This window comes from Cordyceps javanica, chromosome 2 (genome assembly GCF_051103115.1).
Source record: "Cordyceps javanica chromosome 2, complete sequence".
NCBI classification, from domain to species: domain Eukaryota; kingdom Fungi; phylum Ascomycota; class Sordariomycetes; order Hypocreales; family Cordycipitaceae; genus Cordyceps; species Cordyceps javanica.
In genome coordinates this window covers 4,011,251-4,026,891 of record NC_139296.1, presented here as the reverse complement: position 1 = coordinate 4,026,891, position 15,641 = coordinate 4,011,251, and the positions used below count along the sequence as shown (strand labels likewise).

General features: G+C 55.5%; 5 protein-coding genes across 5 annotated transcripts; 1 reads left to right on the top strand and 4 right to left on the bottom strand.

The window, feature by feature from the left end:
• Positions 1-412: 412 nt before the first annotated feature.
• Positions 413-1,368, bottom strand: V2A60_003722 (uncharacterized protein; the record flags this gene model as incomplete). The annotated part of the gene is made up of 2 exons (XM_083255049.1): positions 413-913; positions 976-1,368. The coding sequence occupies 2 exons, from the start codon at positions 1,366-1,368 to the stop codon at positions 413-415; spliced, it is 894 nt and encodes a 297-aa protein (XP_083111175.1).
• Positions 1,369-2,655: 1,287 nt separating this feature from the next.
• On the bottom strand, positions 2,656-3,319 carry V2A60_003721 (uncharacterized protein; the record flags this gene model as incomplete). Its single annotated transcript, XM_083255048.1, has 2 exons — positions 2,656-2,753; positions 2,848-3,319. The coding sequence occupies 2 exons, from the start codon at positions 3,317-3,319 to the stop codon at positions 2,656-2,658; spliced, it is 570 nt and encodes a 189-aa protein (XP_083111174.1).
• A 942-nt stretch (positions 3,320-4,261) lies between these two features.
• On the bottom strand, positions 4,262-5,417 carry V2A60_003720 (uncharacterized protein; the record flags this gene model as incomplete). The annotated part of the gene is made up of 3 exons (XM_083255047.1): positions 4,262-4,571; positions 4,655-5,238; positions 5,343-5,417. 3 exons carry the CDS (start codon positions 5,415-5,417, stop codon positions 4,262-4,264), a joined length of 969 nt encoding a protein of 322 aa, XP_083111173.1.
• Positions 5,418-10,560: 5,143 nt separating this feature from the next.
• Positions 10,561-12,587, top strand: V2A60_003719 (uncharacterized protein; the record flags this gene model as incomplete). The annotated part of the gene is made up of 3 exons (XM_083255046.1): positions 10,561-10,703; positions 10,772-11,358; positions 11,464-12,587. The coding sequence occupies 3 exons, from the start codon at positions 10,561-10,563 to the stop codon at positions 12,585-12,587; spliced, it is 1,854 nt and encodes a 617-aa protein (XP_083111172.1).
• A 902-nt stretch (positions 12,588-13,489) lies between these two features.
• Positions 13,490-15,417, bottom strand: V2A60_003718 (uncharacterized protein; the record flags this gene model as incomplete). Its single annotated transcript, XM_083255045.1, has 2 exons — positions 13,490-15,042; positions 15,135-15,417. The coding sequence occupies 2 exons, from the start codon at positions 15,415-15,417 to the stop codon at positions 13,490-13,492; spliced, it is 1,836 nt and encodes a 611-aa protein (XP_083111171.1).
• Positions 15,418-15,641: the final 224 nt, after the last annotated feature.

Below are 15,641 nucleotides of genomic sequence, written 5' to 3'. Positions count from 1 at the left end.
AGCGCCAGCCTTGTGGCTGCTCCCCCCCTCCCCAAACGCAGCTGAGCAGGGGAGGAGAGGGGTTGACGTGAAGAAAGCTAGCCTCGCACTGCCTGAATGGGTTTCTGGGAGGCGAAGAGAAGATGCCAGTCCAGCTGAGATGGCGGGGCCCGCGCGAGCTTTGTCCGTTTCGAGGACTACCGTGGTGACCTTGTAATCGAAAAGGCGGCTTGCCCGATACAGGGTGCACGAATGGCCTTTCTATCTTTCAGGTACATATTACATCATTGATATTCACAAAAGGGCCCTTTTGGGCTTTCTGGCCCCCTCTTTTTTTTTGGTTCCAGGAAATCAATCTCGCAGCGATTGAGCCCATCTCAACTGAGCTGCCCCGATACTCAGAGCATGTCAAAGACAAGTAAGCCGAGACTCTTTATCCGTACAAGTCGTTCCAGAAGTAAATGTCATCCAGCACGTCCTGCGGCAGGTTGAGATGGGCATACGTCTCTTTCGAGGGGCTCCGGATGCGCAGGTGCACCGCCTCGGCAGCGTCCCGGCCGAACCAGCCCGCCATCTCCCAGTCCACCACGGCCACAATCTTGCCCTGGTCGACAATCAGGTTCGACTGCGACAAGTCGTTGTGCGTCAGCGTGCACGGGAACTGCGGTAATCGCGCGCCGTTCCCCAACAGAATCTCCCGTTCGAGCTCCCGGATGCCGCGGTTGGCCACCGGGTCCGGGTCGGCCACGATGTAACTGGGACAGCCGTCGGGCTGCTGCGAATGGTCGGATGCCTTGACGGCTTCGAGCGCCGCCAAGACGCCGCGAGCCTGTTCTTTGAATGAGCGTTTCTCCGATCCCGGCAGATACCTCCACGCGACGTTCAATCCGACGCCCGGGATTCTCTGCTGCACCAGCACGCTCCTACCCTGAATCTATCACGAGATTGGAAACGTCAGTTCAAAAGCATTTTCAGGGGGTCCGGAGGCGAGCCCACCTCGCCGGCAAAGTAGATTTCGGGGACCATGATTCCCAATTGATTCAGAATCGGCTTGGCCAGTTTGGTTGCTGCGACTTCATTTTTGTCTGCCAGCGTATAATCTCTCCCCGCTTCCTCTTTCAGATGCGTAGATTTGATGATGACGGTCCCCAGCGCAAAGACGTCGCGACCACCCGTCTCATTCTCGTAAATGAGATTCTCCGGCGTGCATCTGGTCAAAACAGAGGCCCAGTATGCGATCGATGCCGGGGTGGTTGAGTTGACATGCTGCGAGTCCGGTGTGAAGTCCGTGGGTTGTGGCTGGTAACGACCGTACAAAGGCTCGTCACGGTACGGGTCCGTCGGGGGGATTTTTTGAGGATCGGCTTCGTACGGGTTTGGCTGTGACATGTTTGCAACGGCCGAGTTGTAGTCAAGACGGAATCGAAAGCTGAGCTGACTTGAAAACAACAGGTCCAGTCTTGGAAGAAGACAACATTCGGTCGCTGTTGCCTGGTAGTGGTGGGGTTGGTTGTCAACAGCAGTCAACGGTCCGCGCACCAGAACAAGGGGCATTCAAAGGCAGTCAGTAAACTAAGCCATGACGACCTTTTTCCTTCTCAACCGCCAGTCAACAGCCTAGCCCCCTTCTTATAATTAGCATTGGCTTCGAAACAAGTCAAGGTCTATGAAATGCAGAGACCTCCCCCACTGCCCACCAGCCCCATGACCTTGTCACAGCCCCAGCGCTTACACAGAGGCGGGTGCTTGGCTAAGCCTCGCCACTACCTATCTTCCGTCGACCTCTTCCTCGAGCAGCTATATCAGAACCAAGCTCCGGATATTACTATTCACTGGTGACAAATAATCGACCTTGAAGCAACTGTACCATCATGACTGCGCGCAGCCAAAGACAGTATATTCGTAGCGAGCCTCTGGGCCACCTCATTGACGATCAGTGTCATTCCGGGAGAGTGAAGCGGACTTTGTAGCTGAGCCTCGTCCTTGAATACAGTGCTATTGATGCGACCGATTATGCGACCGGCTAAAAAGGTCGAGATGTCGGCCGGGCAAAGCACATCAGCAGTTCCGAAATATTGATCAGGCGCTTCCCTGTTCTAGGCAGAAATTCCACTGCCTTTTTATCCTTTGGGATAAGGTGCCGTCCTCGTCAAAACAATGGCTGGGTAGGAAGACAAGTGAATGTGATTGCAAAATATTCTATAAGTTGAGCCCAGGGCTGCTTTCTCTTTTGTTTCTCATCATTACACTCTATACTGCTGCTTTGTCTTGATACTGCAAGTAACAATTTACACATAAGACCCCAAAAATCATCTACACTTGAAATCAACCGATACCATGGCTACTCGTTGCTCTGTTTGTGGTGGTTGGATGAACACTACCGCTGGTGGCGTGCACCAGTGTCCTGGCAGCGGGCCAAAGAACAGGGAAATCGGAAGCACCGCTGTCGAGGAGATTGACAACGTGCCTGAGCTTATTGCTGTTGAACTTTGATCTTTGGCATCTGTACGTATTACCCTCGACTAAGAAACATGCCACTAACAGCTGCGAGACAGTCGGTCAGAGACGGGCGAAAGGAGTCTTTCAACAAGAGACGCTCTGTAGAGATGGGAAAAATAATGTGCAATTATATAGTCTAGCTTAGTACAACATATTACGAGAAGACTCCGTCGGATTTCATGAACGCTTAAACACCTGATACGCTATAATCATGACCCATATCAGAAAAATGGCACCGGTTAAACTCATTGCAAAGACGAGGTACCACGTTTGACCTGCCAGCGGGTTAGCATTTCCATTCAAACCCCCCTTTTTACTCCTCGCCATGAAGAAAAGGAACGAAAAGAAGAAGAAGAAGAAAAAACTTACATATGTTCCGTTGTTGCATCCACGCCAGCGTCTCCATGTCGGGCGCGTGCGGGCTCTGGTTCCACACCTGCAAGCTGCAGACGCTCTGCACGCCGCCCGCGCCCCAGAGCGCGTTGGCGCTGGCGACGAGGCCGACCATCCACAGCACCAGCAGCGCAAACGCGCCAATCATGACAATGGCCGGCAGCAGGCGGCGGTACCAGATCAGCCACATGACGGCGAGCAGGAAGGCGACGGCGACGGCGGCGACGGTGACGTAGTAGGGCAGGTACCACGGCACGGGGAGGCCCATCTGCGTCTGCGTCTGCAGCAAGGAGCCGAAGACGCCGAGGATGGACGACGAGGCGAGGAGCATGACGAAGAGCCAGATGTTGATCTGGTAGGGCGGCCAGTCGTACGTCCGGACGTGCACGATGCGCCGGTGGTGCTCGTGCCCGACGGAGCTGGGCGTGAGCGTCGAGGAGAGGACCATGGCGGCGGCGGCGGCGGCGGCGAAGATGGGCGGCGCGATGCGATGCGAGACTTTTTATAGCAAAAACAGTGGTGGAGGGGGTTTTTTTTTTTCTCGCTCCTCACTGAAACGAGTCTTCTGCCAATTCGAAATCGGTTCACGTGTGTCAAGTCCCGCCACGTCCTTCTGAGTTGGTTGTGCCTCTCTCTTCGCAGCGCGCGGCAGCGGTCTTGTAGTTGTTTGTTGCGACTCGGTTGGCGGGGGAGGGCGTGGGGTCGGTACTTTGTTCAATGTGATCTGGGCGGGCCGGCAAGCAGTAGTGTTTCACTCTCTCAGCGGTTCAAGGTCGAGACGGATAGACTCGCAATGACGTGCGTCAGAATCGCAGCGAAGTCGCATGTCGATCAAGTTGAAATGTAGAAAGGAAAAAAAAAAGACAAAAGGTAAACATGGGTGGCACAATCTGCATGACGGCAAACGGTGTACAAGCTAAGGTAGGTAACTCAGGTTGCAGGGGTGGCTGGGCTTTGTTGGATGGTGGTGGGTGCGGGCAACAAGCCCCCCTCCCCAGCCACACGCGGCGGCGGCGCCCTGTCGGCGTTTTGCATCTCAAACATGCATATGTACGTCATGTGCGATTTCTCTAATTTGACCATCACGACGCGACTAAGAGAGAAATGACAAAAAGTACAAGTGATTTTTAAAAACAAACAAACAAACGAGAAAAATAAGAATATTCAATTGAATATGTAAATAAATATCGTGACAGACGTTGGCTTTCTACCTATTTTTCGTTACTAGGGAGTTTCCATCTCATTAAATGCATTCTTTTCATATGCCACCTAGAACGCCAGACCAAGTTGAAAACCGTCAATGCCCTCTTTGACAAAAGAAAGAAAGAAAACCGGGCGTAGCAGCATCGCTTGCGCTCTTATATGTTGTGATTTTTTTTGGTGTACATGTTTACAGCAGAGTCTCGCCGAGCGCACAGCGGACGAGGGAGCATCCGGCCCCAATGGTGGCCTTGGCACCCTCCTCAGTGGCGGCGAGCTCGGGGTTGACCTCGACGAGGTCGATGGCGACGAGGCTGCCGGTCTGGTGGACGGACTCGCAAATGTAGTCGCCCTCACGCAGAGTCAGGCCGCCGCGGACCGGGGTGCCGGTACTAGGCGCCCACATGGGGTCGAGTGCGTCGACATCAAAGGACAGGTGGATGGGCGTATCGTTGCCGATGTGGGCAAGGGCCATCTCCACGACCCGGCCAATTCCATAGCTGTTGAAAATATGTTAGCGGGAACAAACGTCTCCTCAATTGTGCGTCAGAAGAAGAGAGGGGGAGAAAAAGCAAAAGCGTACCGGTCCACGTCAAACATGGAAAAGGCCTTGACATTGTTTTCGCGAAGAATCTTCTTCTCGTCCTTGTCAACATCACGGAGGCCAATGTAAACGAGCTTGGCAATGTTGAGGCGCATATCCTCCTTGAGCCAGCCAAAGTACTCGTCCTTGTCGTCCTTGGCGAGGCCGGTAAGGAAGGCGAGGGGCATGCCGTGGATGTTGCCCGAGTCGGAGCCCTCGGGGGTGTTGATGTCGGAGTGGGCGTCGACCCAGATGACGGCGATCTCGCGGCCGAGGCGCTCGCGGGTGGCCTTGGCGGTGCCGGCAATGGTGCCGATGGCGACCGAGTGGTCACCGCCGAGGGTGAGGGTCAGACGGCCCTGCGACGAGTGGTTGTAGGTGGCCTCGGCGATCTTGCGGTTGACGGCGGAGACGAGCAGCGGGTTCTTCATGCCGCGGTAGTCGGGATCGGCGGCCGGGGCCAGGTCCTTGTAGAACTGCACCTCGGAGTCGCCGTGGAGGTTGTACTCGAGCTCCTCCTTGATCTGGGTGAGGAGGCCGGACTCGATGAGGGCCGAGGGCCCGTTGTCCACACCGGCCTTGGGCTGTATTTTCGGCGCAAAGTGTGTTAGTAGTGGGGGCTGTTTGCTGTCCCGGTTCTCACGGCGCATTTCCGATCGCGGGTGAGCAGAGCAGAGGAGACGCATACCTGACCACCGGAGAAACCGACGGCGACGACGCCGAGGTCCTGGGGGTTGCTGAGGAACTTGCTGGGAACGTTCATGACTGTGGTGTTGTTGGTGGTGGGGAGTTTTAGCCGCGGCGAAGAGGGTGGTAAAGAGAACGCGGGAGTCTTGTTCTGTTGGGCGAGCAGCTACAACACTTGAGCAACAAGGGAGAAGAGCAAGAGAAAGAAGAGGATGAGAGAAGCAAGATTGACAGTCTCTTTCTCCAAAAGGCGGAACACAAGATTGGGTTGGTCGGAGGAGGGGGCGCGGACAGAGCAAGCTTTTTATTTGAGGGCACAGAAGTGGGCGCGGTCAGGAAGTAACAACTTGACCGAGTAGGATGTGAGGCCCCCCCCCCCCCCCTCCTCTTCTCCTCGGTGGTTCTCCAACAGGACCGCCCGGCGTTTCGGCGGGGGACGCGGAATCCGTGAAAAAAAGACAGCAAAAAAGGCGAGGGGATAAAAAAAAGTGGCTAAGTAGACGCCCCTCCATATGACGGCCAACGTGATGAGCAAGGGCACGAAGCTATACCTCTAAAGTTAAGTGGAAGAGGATGCCCGCAGGACGTGTGGATGAAGCTATGCCGTTAAAGGTGCGCAGAGCGCGGCGGAGACGAGGCGAGACATGAAAATCAATAATTTTTTTTAAAAAAAAATTACAAGACGGCATGATGGTTTTAGATTGTGGAGAGCGGTAGTTGGCCAGGTATGGGTTCAATCGGCACTGGATGAAGGTACAGTAGTAGTTGGACTCTTTTCCTTGTGGTAAACCCATCATGGTTAGTACTTGTGAGTGCGTGCGTGCGTGCGTGCGTGCGTGTGTGAGTGAGGATGCTGCTTACTGGGTACCTTGATTCGGTACTCAATATTCAGTCCGTTTGCGCCGGGCTGCGCCGTTTGCGAAGCCCGTCTTGCTCACGGGGTCCCCCGGGCTAGTTTTGCAGGGCACGTAATGGTCAGCAGACCTTGAAAGCCGTGGCCACTGTGGGTGGCGGCACGGCATACAAAAATTGGCTGAACATTGTGTGCCTTGACTGCTATCCGGCCTTGTGCAGCTTGGATGCATACCATATTGATTTCTCGGTGCGATGTGAGTGTAAAACGCCAGCTGCGTCTACGCCGAAGCGCTTTTGCTGCAGCTGCTCCTCGACATTGGGCTACTGCCAGTGTGGTCAGTAGTACGCTACGAGGTAGGTACCTACCTGGTACCTAGAACTACTCCGCCCACAGCGCTCCTCCCGCGTCGAGATGGGCCCCGCAAGGCCGGCCAGCGCCTCTCCCCCCTCCCCCGGGGCGGCGGCGACGGGCGGTGTATCCGATCACAAAACGGGCGCTGGACAAGAAGAATCCTGGGGAGGGAAGAGGGGGGTTCCTCGGGGAAAGGACCAGGTCCGGATTCGATCTTGCCATAGATACGACTCTGAATTAGTTGATGATTTGATATTGGCAGCAGCTTGCTGGCCAAGCCCCTGCGCTGCATCGGCGTGTTGGGCTGGCTGTGCGAGTAAGGCGCCGCTGTCGTGGCCCCCCTCCAAGACATTTGGCCCCTCCGAAAACATGAACAATGACGACACAGCGGAAGGCTGTACCTGCGCCGTAGGGAGTGACGAGAATTCGCCCAAGGGAGGGTAGTGAAACCATGCCGGTCGCCTCTCTGGCAATTGATGGACTCTGGGTACATGTAGAAACGATGGGTGTCGATGAAATAAACCGCATCAATCAGCCTACCCAGAAATTATATCATGGCTTGTTTAAACTCGGAGAAAAGACGACTAAATCACCACAAAATTGTCATGCAAGTGTGTTCATTGCTGCATGCAGGGACTTGCCAAAAAGCCATTGTAGCCAACACAATCCCACACACACACAGACGAGTAAAGCCACAAGTAAAGCCGGTGGTAGCCATGAGTTTCAATGCTTTCCTCGTCTACGCTAAATAATAGAGGGCTTGTGCCAAGCCTGTCAAGGGGGCGAAGGCGCCACATTACAAGGCACAGACAGCGCTTTCTTCAGCAGCCGTCATGCGGGCCTTGTTGCTGGAACCCCCCTAACCCCGGCAGGCTGGTCCCCTAATGGCAGGTACACGCGCTGTAGTGCAGAATCTGTTGCCCGACCAGGTACCAGGTACTCTGCAAGTCGAAGCGCTCGCCTTTCTTTCCTTGCACGGCAATTCCACTGGTGCTCTGGCGTTTAACCAGCAGCCAGACAGATGTCTGAGGTAGCAGCCATCTTGCTTGGGTCCCCAATGTACCCGAACCCTTGCAGCAGACGGCATCACCACATAGCGCAAACGACTCCAGGCTCTGGGCCATCCCAGGCCTTTTGGCAAACATGACCTTTTTCTCAGCCATATTTACCGCGTACAAGTACTACTCTTGGCCCGTTCTGCGTCTCCGTCTCCTCGCATCATCCAGCTCTCATCGTGCAGCGATACTTGTGCCCGTTGGAGCAGCACACTGTCTCGCTCTATCCAATCTCACCAACTACGCAAACGCGCGCGCACACACGCACACACACATACACACACATACAGCCGCGCGCGTACATCACGATGCGCACAAGACAGCACCAATCCCGGCCAAAAAATTCACCAACGACCATGTGGATCTCCCGTGTTAGCCGCCCCGATGCATCGCGAAACCAGGCTCTCAGCTGACAGACCAGGGCGGACAACCGCAGACGAAACTACTCACACAAGGAGCAAGGAAAAGAAGAGTCCAAATCGGGCCTCTGCCAGGCACCCGGCTAGGATTGGACTGGGCGGGCCAGCTACGTAGCCTCGCACTCATTCGAGGGTTATCTGTGGGGTGCTAGATGCTACCAGTAGTTACCGACTGGTAGGTACTGGTAAACGCCTGGTCGGCAGCTTTCTGATCAGGTTTCTGCAGATGACAAATCAAGTTGGGGGAATCGGCTGCGCTGGCACTGTCCAACAGTTCTCATGTTTAGCGTTGTCGTTGGCATGGGTAGGCATTGTTATGCAAACTGAGCGAGACACAAAAAGTCAGAGTCAAGGAGGGGCAGCAGAGCCTCAACCATCCATCGCCAGCGGAGGTCACGCGACGGTCTGTTTCGCGTAGGGATGGGAATAAGATGCTTCCAGAAAAGGGTTACGGCCAACGCCGTCTCTGGTGGCGATCATCATTCAGTCGTGCCACCAAGCCACGTGTACTTGGGAGACATGACATGGTGAGACTCGCAGGTCAATACCAACCGAGGTACGGATAGAGATTATCAAATTGGCAGAGGAAAAGACACTGGCAAGTTGGAAAAATGGGCACTTTTGGATATTTTTGCTGATACCCCCTGGTCTACTGCCCACCAACAGGTAGAAGAAGCATTGCCAAAACTCGAGGAACAGAGGCCAGAAAGAATCCGCATCAGAACAAGCCAACTTCACTGGGAGACAAAAAAGTTGACAATAAACCATAAAGACGGAGTACAATCGATCAGTCGCCTACTTATTGGTACTAATGCCAGTAAGTAGACCAGTTAATCACCTCAACAGGTTGCGCTAGCCCAGGGGTATCAATCATAAATGGAAAGGTCAGCGCCTGTAGCCTGGCGATGCAAATCTCTGACCTGGGCCAATCGAGCCTCACAACCAACCACGCAGTGTAGCATTCACCCACCCAAGACGAAAGAAGCCGGGGGCCAGACACAAGACCGCCATCCGGAGCTACTGGGGGGCTTATCTTTGCGTGCTCTGGTGTGCTGCCATTGGTGCCAAGTCATGGACAAAGTATCAGAGGAATTTAATTCCTATGCCAGGCAGGGATGGATCAGTTGTTCATCACGGTTGGACCTTGGCTTGGCCTATCTTGGTCATGCCGTATCCAATGACGTGCTTACCCAGCATGACTACCTACGTGGCTGGGCGACGAAGGCGTAGGTAATTATACTCAGTAACTGGTGGTTCTGTAACTAACCAAGCCATACCTACCTTAGATACCTTAGGTACTAACCTACTGCTCAATTGTCACTAACTACTGACGCTAGTACCTAGGTGAGTCGACCATGTGTGCGGCCCGAGAAACCGTTTGTCGCAGAATCTGTCTTGTATATTTTTAGCTTTTGTTTTCTCTTCTTCCTTGCTTCTTTTCTTCGCTTCTCCTCGACTCTGACCCCGCCTCTCCTTCCCCTTTGTTGTAGTCGGCTCCGCCACCGGCCAATCTTGGAGGTTGCGTAATGCGAGTGACAGCCCTCTCTTCACTCAAATTAATCGTTGATCTCTACCCTCTTCCATTTCATCCAGTTACGCATCTTTACTTATTACATGGACCAAGCTACCTAGTCTGACACTCAGTCCGCCCCTCCTCCCCGCTCTATCTCCCCTGATGTGCAAACGCCCCAATAAATTCTTGATTGCTTTGCCTTTTCCGCGTTGCATACTCGTCAATTACCCGCATCATCACTCTGTAATCCGTGGTCCAACTGTCGCTAGTTAGTTACGTAGCACATGCTGTTTCTGATTGATCTTGTATCCCCCCTTCCCTTCTCTCCCCTCCTCATCTTCATCTTATTCTTCTTCTCTCAATTTTCCTGTTTCGTTTCCTGGTCCTCTTTCTCTTCCGCCTTCTTTTTTGCTCTGTCTCCTACTTCCCCTTTGCCTTTCCATCGCCCGTCAACTCACAGTTTTTCTTGGCGCGCATGCAGACACACTTTGCAACTTTGTCAGGTTTCCCTTGCCAACAAACAGCTCCCGGACCTCGTGCACACAACTCCTTTTCCGCCTTCCTCATTTCCCTCGTATTGACACCGTCTTTTCTTTATTTTTCCTTTTCATTTTTCCGTCTTACCCTTCCTTCACCCTGCTTCGCCGACTAACGAGTATCCATCCCGCTGCTCTCGTGCCTTGGCTACTTGGCACACAAACGCCACCAACACATCTACATCCGCCACCCCAACATTCGACCGACGCTCCCGTTTGTTCTTTGAGCCGCACTCTGGTGTTGCTCTACATCATCGAATTGACTCGACCGTCGCCCCCCCATTCATACTCCCTCCCTCTTCCCTGAAGACTTGACGATTCTGTGATGCCTCTTGCCTCAGCTCCAATTTCGAGCGCCACCATCTCTTAGTGCCGCTTGCACGGATACTCGGCAACCTAACAACACAAGCTGACGACGCTCGCCGCGACTCTTTCGTCACCGCCAACAAGCCCAGTCCTCGCTTGAGCTTCGACAGAGAAAAACTCACCATGATGCTTCGGCCGTCTGGCATTATTCGCTACCTAGGCATTGCCTTGATTATGCTCTTTGCGCTTCACGCCTTGAACAATAATGTCTACGAAATCACAATCTCCAATCTCCGTCGCCCGGCCGGTGGCCGTGTCTACACAGGGTACTCATCCACTACTGTTTTGCCAACACGCTTTTTGATTGTGATTCTAACATGGGTTTCAATTCCAGACCTGACAAGCATCATCCTATTGACGGCCTGATATTCGACGCCCAAAAAAAGTTTGCCCGGCTCCTTAGCAAGGAAACGAAGACCGTTCTAGAAGCCGCCCAGGCATACCGCAAACGCCGCGGCCGACATCCGCCGCCCGGCTTTGGCGAATGGTTTGAGTTTGCCCAGTCCAATGACGCCGTCATTGTTGAAGAATTTTTTGACCAAATCTACCACGACCTTGAGCCGTTTTGGGGCGTCGACCCAGCCTACATGCGCCGCGAGTCCCAAGCCTTTGACATGACCATTCGTGTCCGCGACGGCAATGCCACCTCGACTTCTACATGGTTCTGGACGGAAATTTGGCTCAGGCTCATCAAAAAGATTGAGCATGTGCTGCCCGACATGGACATCCCCCTCAACGCCATGGATGAGCCCCGCATCATTGCGCCATACGAGGACATTCAACATTACATGGCCAAGGCCGCCAAAACGAAGCTTTTCACCGATCCCGAGAAAGTAATCGGCAAATTTCAATCGTTAACGACCAGTGCTGATGCGGACAATGGCGAGGTGCTCGATAAGCAATGGGAAGGCCCAGAGACAAGTGAGCAAACCCCCGAATATCATCAGCCTAAAGAAAATGGAATAAAAGAGGGAAAAGCCCCTCCCTCGTATACATGTACTAACAAAGTTCACTTTCCATCAACAGACCCTTTTTGGAACCTCGTTCGCCGAGGCTGCCCGCCCGATAGCCCGGCTCGCAAGACCGCCGCGCAGACCGACTTTGGCCGCACGCCCGTCTTCCACACGTCGTACGCCAAGCCGCACTCGTATCGTGGCTACGTCGCCAACAGCTCCCTCTCGCGGGACGTGTGCCACCAGCCGGACCTGCAGGGCCTCGAGGGCATCTTCATCGAACCGCTATCGACGAGCACCACCAAGGTGCTGTTTCCGCTCTTTGGCGGCTCCAAGCTGGCCGTCAACAACGAAATCCTCATCCCGGCCGCCATGTACTACGATGGCGAGAAGCGCTTCACCGGCGGCGACGAGCACGGCGGCGCCTGGGCCGGCAAGACCTCCGGCGTCGTCTGGCGCGGCGTCGGCACCGGCGGCCGCAATCACGCCAACACCTGGAAGGGCTTCCACCGCCACCGCTTCGTCGCCATGAACAACGGCACCACGCTGCGCGCCGCGGAGCGCCGAAACGCGCCGTCGCCGCCCGAAAACTTTGCCCTGCCGGACAGCTCCGTCTACCGTGTGCGCGCCCAGGCTGAGGGTCGCTTGGGCGACTGGATCTCCAGCGTGACCGACGTCGGGCTCGTCGACCTCCTCTGCACGCCGAGCCAGCCGGACCACGGCTGCGTCTACAACGACCACGCGTTCGCTCCCGTGCAGGGCATCGACCTCACCAAGCAGTTCGACACCAAGATCCTGCCCGACGTGGACGGCAACTCGTACTCGGGCCGCTACATTGGTTTTCTGCGCTCCACCTCCCTGCCGTTCAAGGCCACCGTCTGGCGCGAGTGGCACGACAGCCGCCTCGTCCCCTGGAAGCACTTTGTCCCCATGGACAACCGCTTCACCGACTACTACGGCCTTCTCGACTACTTTCTCGGCTACCGGGGCGTCGGCGCCCACGACGCCGCCGCCGAGCGCATCGCCACCGATGGCAAGGAGTGGGCCGAGCGCGTCCTTCGCAAGGAGGACATGGAGATTTACGTCCTCCGCCTGCTGCTCGAGTACGGCCGCCTGCTCGACGACCGCAGGGAATCGATGGGCTGGGTCCAGGACGTTCTGGCCGAGCCCTCTCTGATGCGCAACTGGAACCAGTAATGACTTGGACTTTTTTGTTTTCTTCTACTCTCTTGAAAATGAAAGCCTTGAGTCCCCGGTATCATTTGTCCATTTTTGATAGGAACCCCGAACTCGTCGATTCCCTCTCCGCCTTCTCACGTTTATTTCACTCATCCTAAAATTACAGCATGAGCAGACACTCTGCATGACACATCGGCATCTCATGGCAATTTCTTTCCATTTCGCTACGTCAAACAACATTCGTATTCTTTCATTTCTTTTTGGCATTGAAAAGGCAAAATCAGCTGGCCGCTGCTGGATGTTTTATACCTATTGTGTCGCGGACCAGCACCGCACGGTTTTTTTGTCCTGGCATTTCTTTCTTGTACGGTGTTTGGGCGTGCCATTCAACTTGCCCGGATTTTGGGTCTTCCTTTTTTTTTTACCCTCGTCTTCTGTTGCTTCAAAACTCTGCATCCGACCCTTTGAAATTCAGCACGCATCATCACGGGGGGTTTTGTTTCGTGTTTTGAGACGCTCCAGTCTTGCACATCAGACACGGGGCCGTAACCAGCTTTTTCAATGACTACTTGCTCCCCATTGTACTTTTGACCACTTTGGTCTCGTCTCTTTTCTATTAGGGTACTACCACACAGCTGGGCTGTCAGTTGGGCAAGGCAGCTTTAAAAAAAGCAAAACCCACTGTACAGTGCGAGGTGCTGCTGAAAAGAAGAAGCAAGCAAGAAATACAGCTATTCACATCATCGAATTTGAGATATCCATATCATTTCTGTCATGTGACGTGTTTGAAAGTATATAAATAAACAGTTGATACCACACATACACACTCACACTCACACAAGTGCCTCTATTTCTCGTCTACATATTAAACAGCTGATGGTAGTATTCAGGTAAATTATACATGTAAAGTAATCCATTTGTTAGAATCCCAAGCCCTGTGCACCGGACTTGGTGTCCTCGTCGTCGGCCACATCCACCTCCTCCGACCAGCGGCTGAGGAGCTGCGTGTACGGCGGGCGAAACGGCCAGTCCATCCACGCGCCGAGGATCTCGAGCCACTGCGCCTCGTTGACGCAGCGCGCGAGCACGCGACCAGCGCCCGAGAGCGGAGAGCCGCCCCTGCGCGGGTCGTCAAAGCTCGGGCAGCGCGGCCGCTCGCTGCCGAAGCCGCCCCAGAGGCGCTCCAGCCCGTCCTCGAGCGGGCCGAGGACGTTGGCGAACCAGAGGTGCAGCAACACGTCCGACATGGCACCGGAGCGCGGTGTCGCGGGGCCGTATTGCCGCAGGAGCGGCGCCACGGCTTTGGGCTGCATGTCGAGCAGCGTCGTCGGCGCGTTGGGGAAGAACTCGGTCGACCGCGCGACGAGCGGCTCATAGGCGCGGCGGTCCCATAGCAGCGCGGGCGGGGCCTGCCGGAACAGGTGGTGGTTATCGGCCAGCCGCTGGTACTCGGCCGCCTTGTTCTTGGGCAGCCGGGCCACGGCGGCCGTGTAGGCGGCGTCCTGCGCGGCAAAGTCGGCGGTGCCAGCAAGGGCGATCGCCGCGGCGCGCTGCCGCAAAAGGGCGCCGAACCGGTCGGCGAGCTTGTGCTCGTGCCTGTCCCGGTACTCGAGCTGCCGCCGGCGCAGAAGCTCTGAGCTGGGGCTGTCCGGTCCCTCGGTGGACCGCAGGCGGGCGAGTTCCTCGACGTAGGGCCGCGCGAGCTGCGGCGTTTCCCAATCCGCGAGCTTCCTGCCCATCAGCGCCACCGGGTCCGCCCGGATGCGCCTGTAAGTCTCCGTCTGGCGGTGCGCCGGCATCTCGAGGCCGGATGCCTCCATCCTGGCCATGGCACCCGCGCACGATTCCACATTCAGCCACTCGTCGCGCAGGGCCATGCGGCCGTGGACGTCGAAAGCGGCGCCGCAGACCTCGTGGAGCCAGTCGCACGAGAGCTCGGCCTCGAAGGCGCTGCGGCGGCGCCGCAGGATGCTGCGCGGCAGCACGCGGTGCTTGTCCTCGTCGTTGGTCCAGATGAGGAAGCGCACGAGCCCGTACTGCTGCAGAAGGCTGCTCTGCCGGATGCTCGACAGAAACTGGTACAGAACCATGGTGCCGACGTTGTCGAAGCCCCAGTACGGCCGCTTCGGGCACATGGAAAGGTTCGCGGTCACGAGCAGCGTGTCGTTGCGCTGCGGGGGTGATTCCGCGCGGGGCGTGACCTTTGTCTGCGTGGTGAAGCGGGAGGCGACGACATGCTCGAGATTTTCCCAGATGATGCCCGATTTCTGAATGAGCTCGACGTTGGGTTTCGAGACAAGGTCGCCAAGAAATGGTTGGTAAAAGTCGGCGTCGAGATCGAGGAGGATGTGCTTGCGCGGCTGCACGGCCTCATGCAGCGCTTTGCTCCATAGCCCGGTCCCTGGGTTCAGGTCAAGCAGGTCGCATCCGGCGTGTCGCTTGAGCGAGTGTCCAATGTAGTTGATGATGTCGGCTGCGGCAAAGTGATTGGCTGTTAGCAGATTGGCAGAAATAGAGCAGGCACGGCACTATAGAAAGTGCAATGGGGGGCCAGGGGGAACCCACAGCAGAGCTCCTCGTTTACTATGTTAACTCGTCGCGTGTCAACAGGCGACTTCTTGGATGCGCGCGATCGTGTACTGCGCCAGAGACCAGTCCTCAAGAGCTGTTCGGCGACATTGGTCTCGGCTGCGAGCCAGTCGACAGGTGGCGAGCGACCCCGAGCTTTGGAAACGACGGTCCTTGAAGCCTGACGCCTAGGGCATCTCCAGCTGCCAAGCAGCTTACGTGTGGCGGCGCGTGTGTATACTGGGCCACCGATCATCAAGCTGGGAAGGCTGCGCTTCATCGAGTCATCGAGAAGCCATGTTCAAGTTGTTGGTGAAGTGGATACCTCGAAGTTGAGAGAGCTGCAAGTGCTGTGGACTCGAAACTCGCTACCTGTGCCAAGCCCCACGCTTTCAACAACACCCTGATAAACCAGGTACCTATTATTACCTGGCCTGGCCGCCAAAAGCTGATCAAAGGAGAAAGTTAAATAGAATATAGACAAGCAAGGCTTTTCATCGAGTG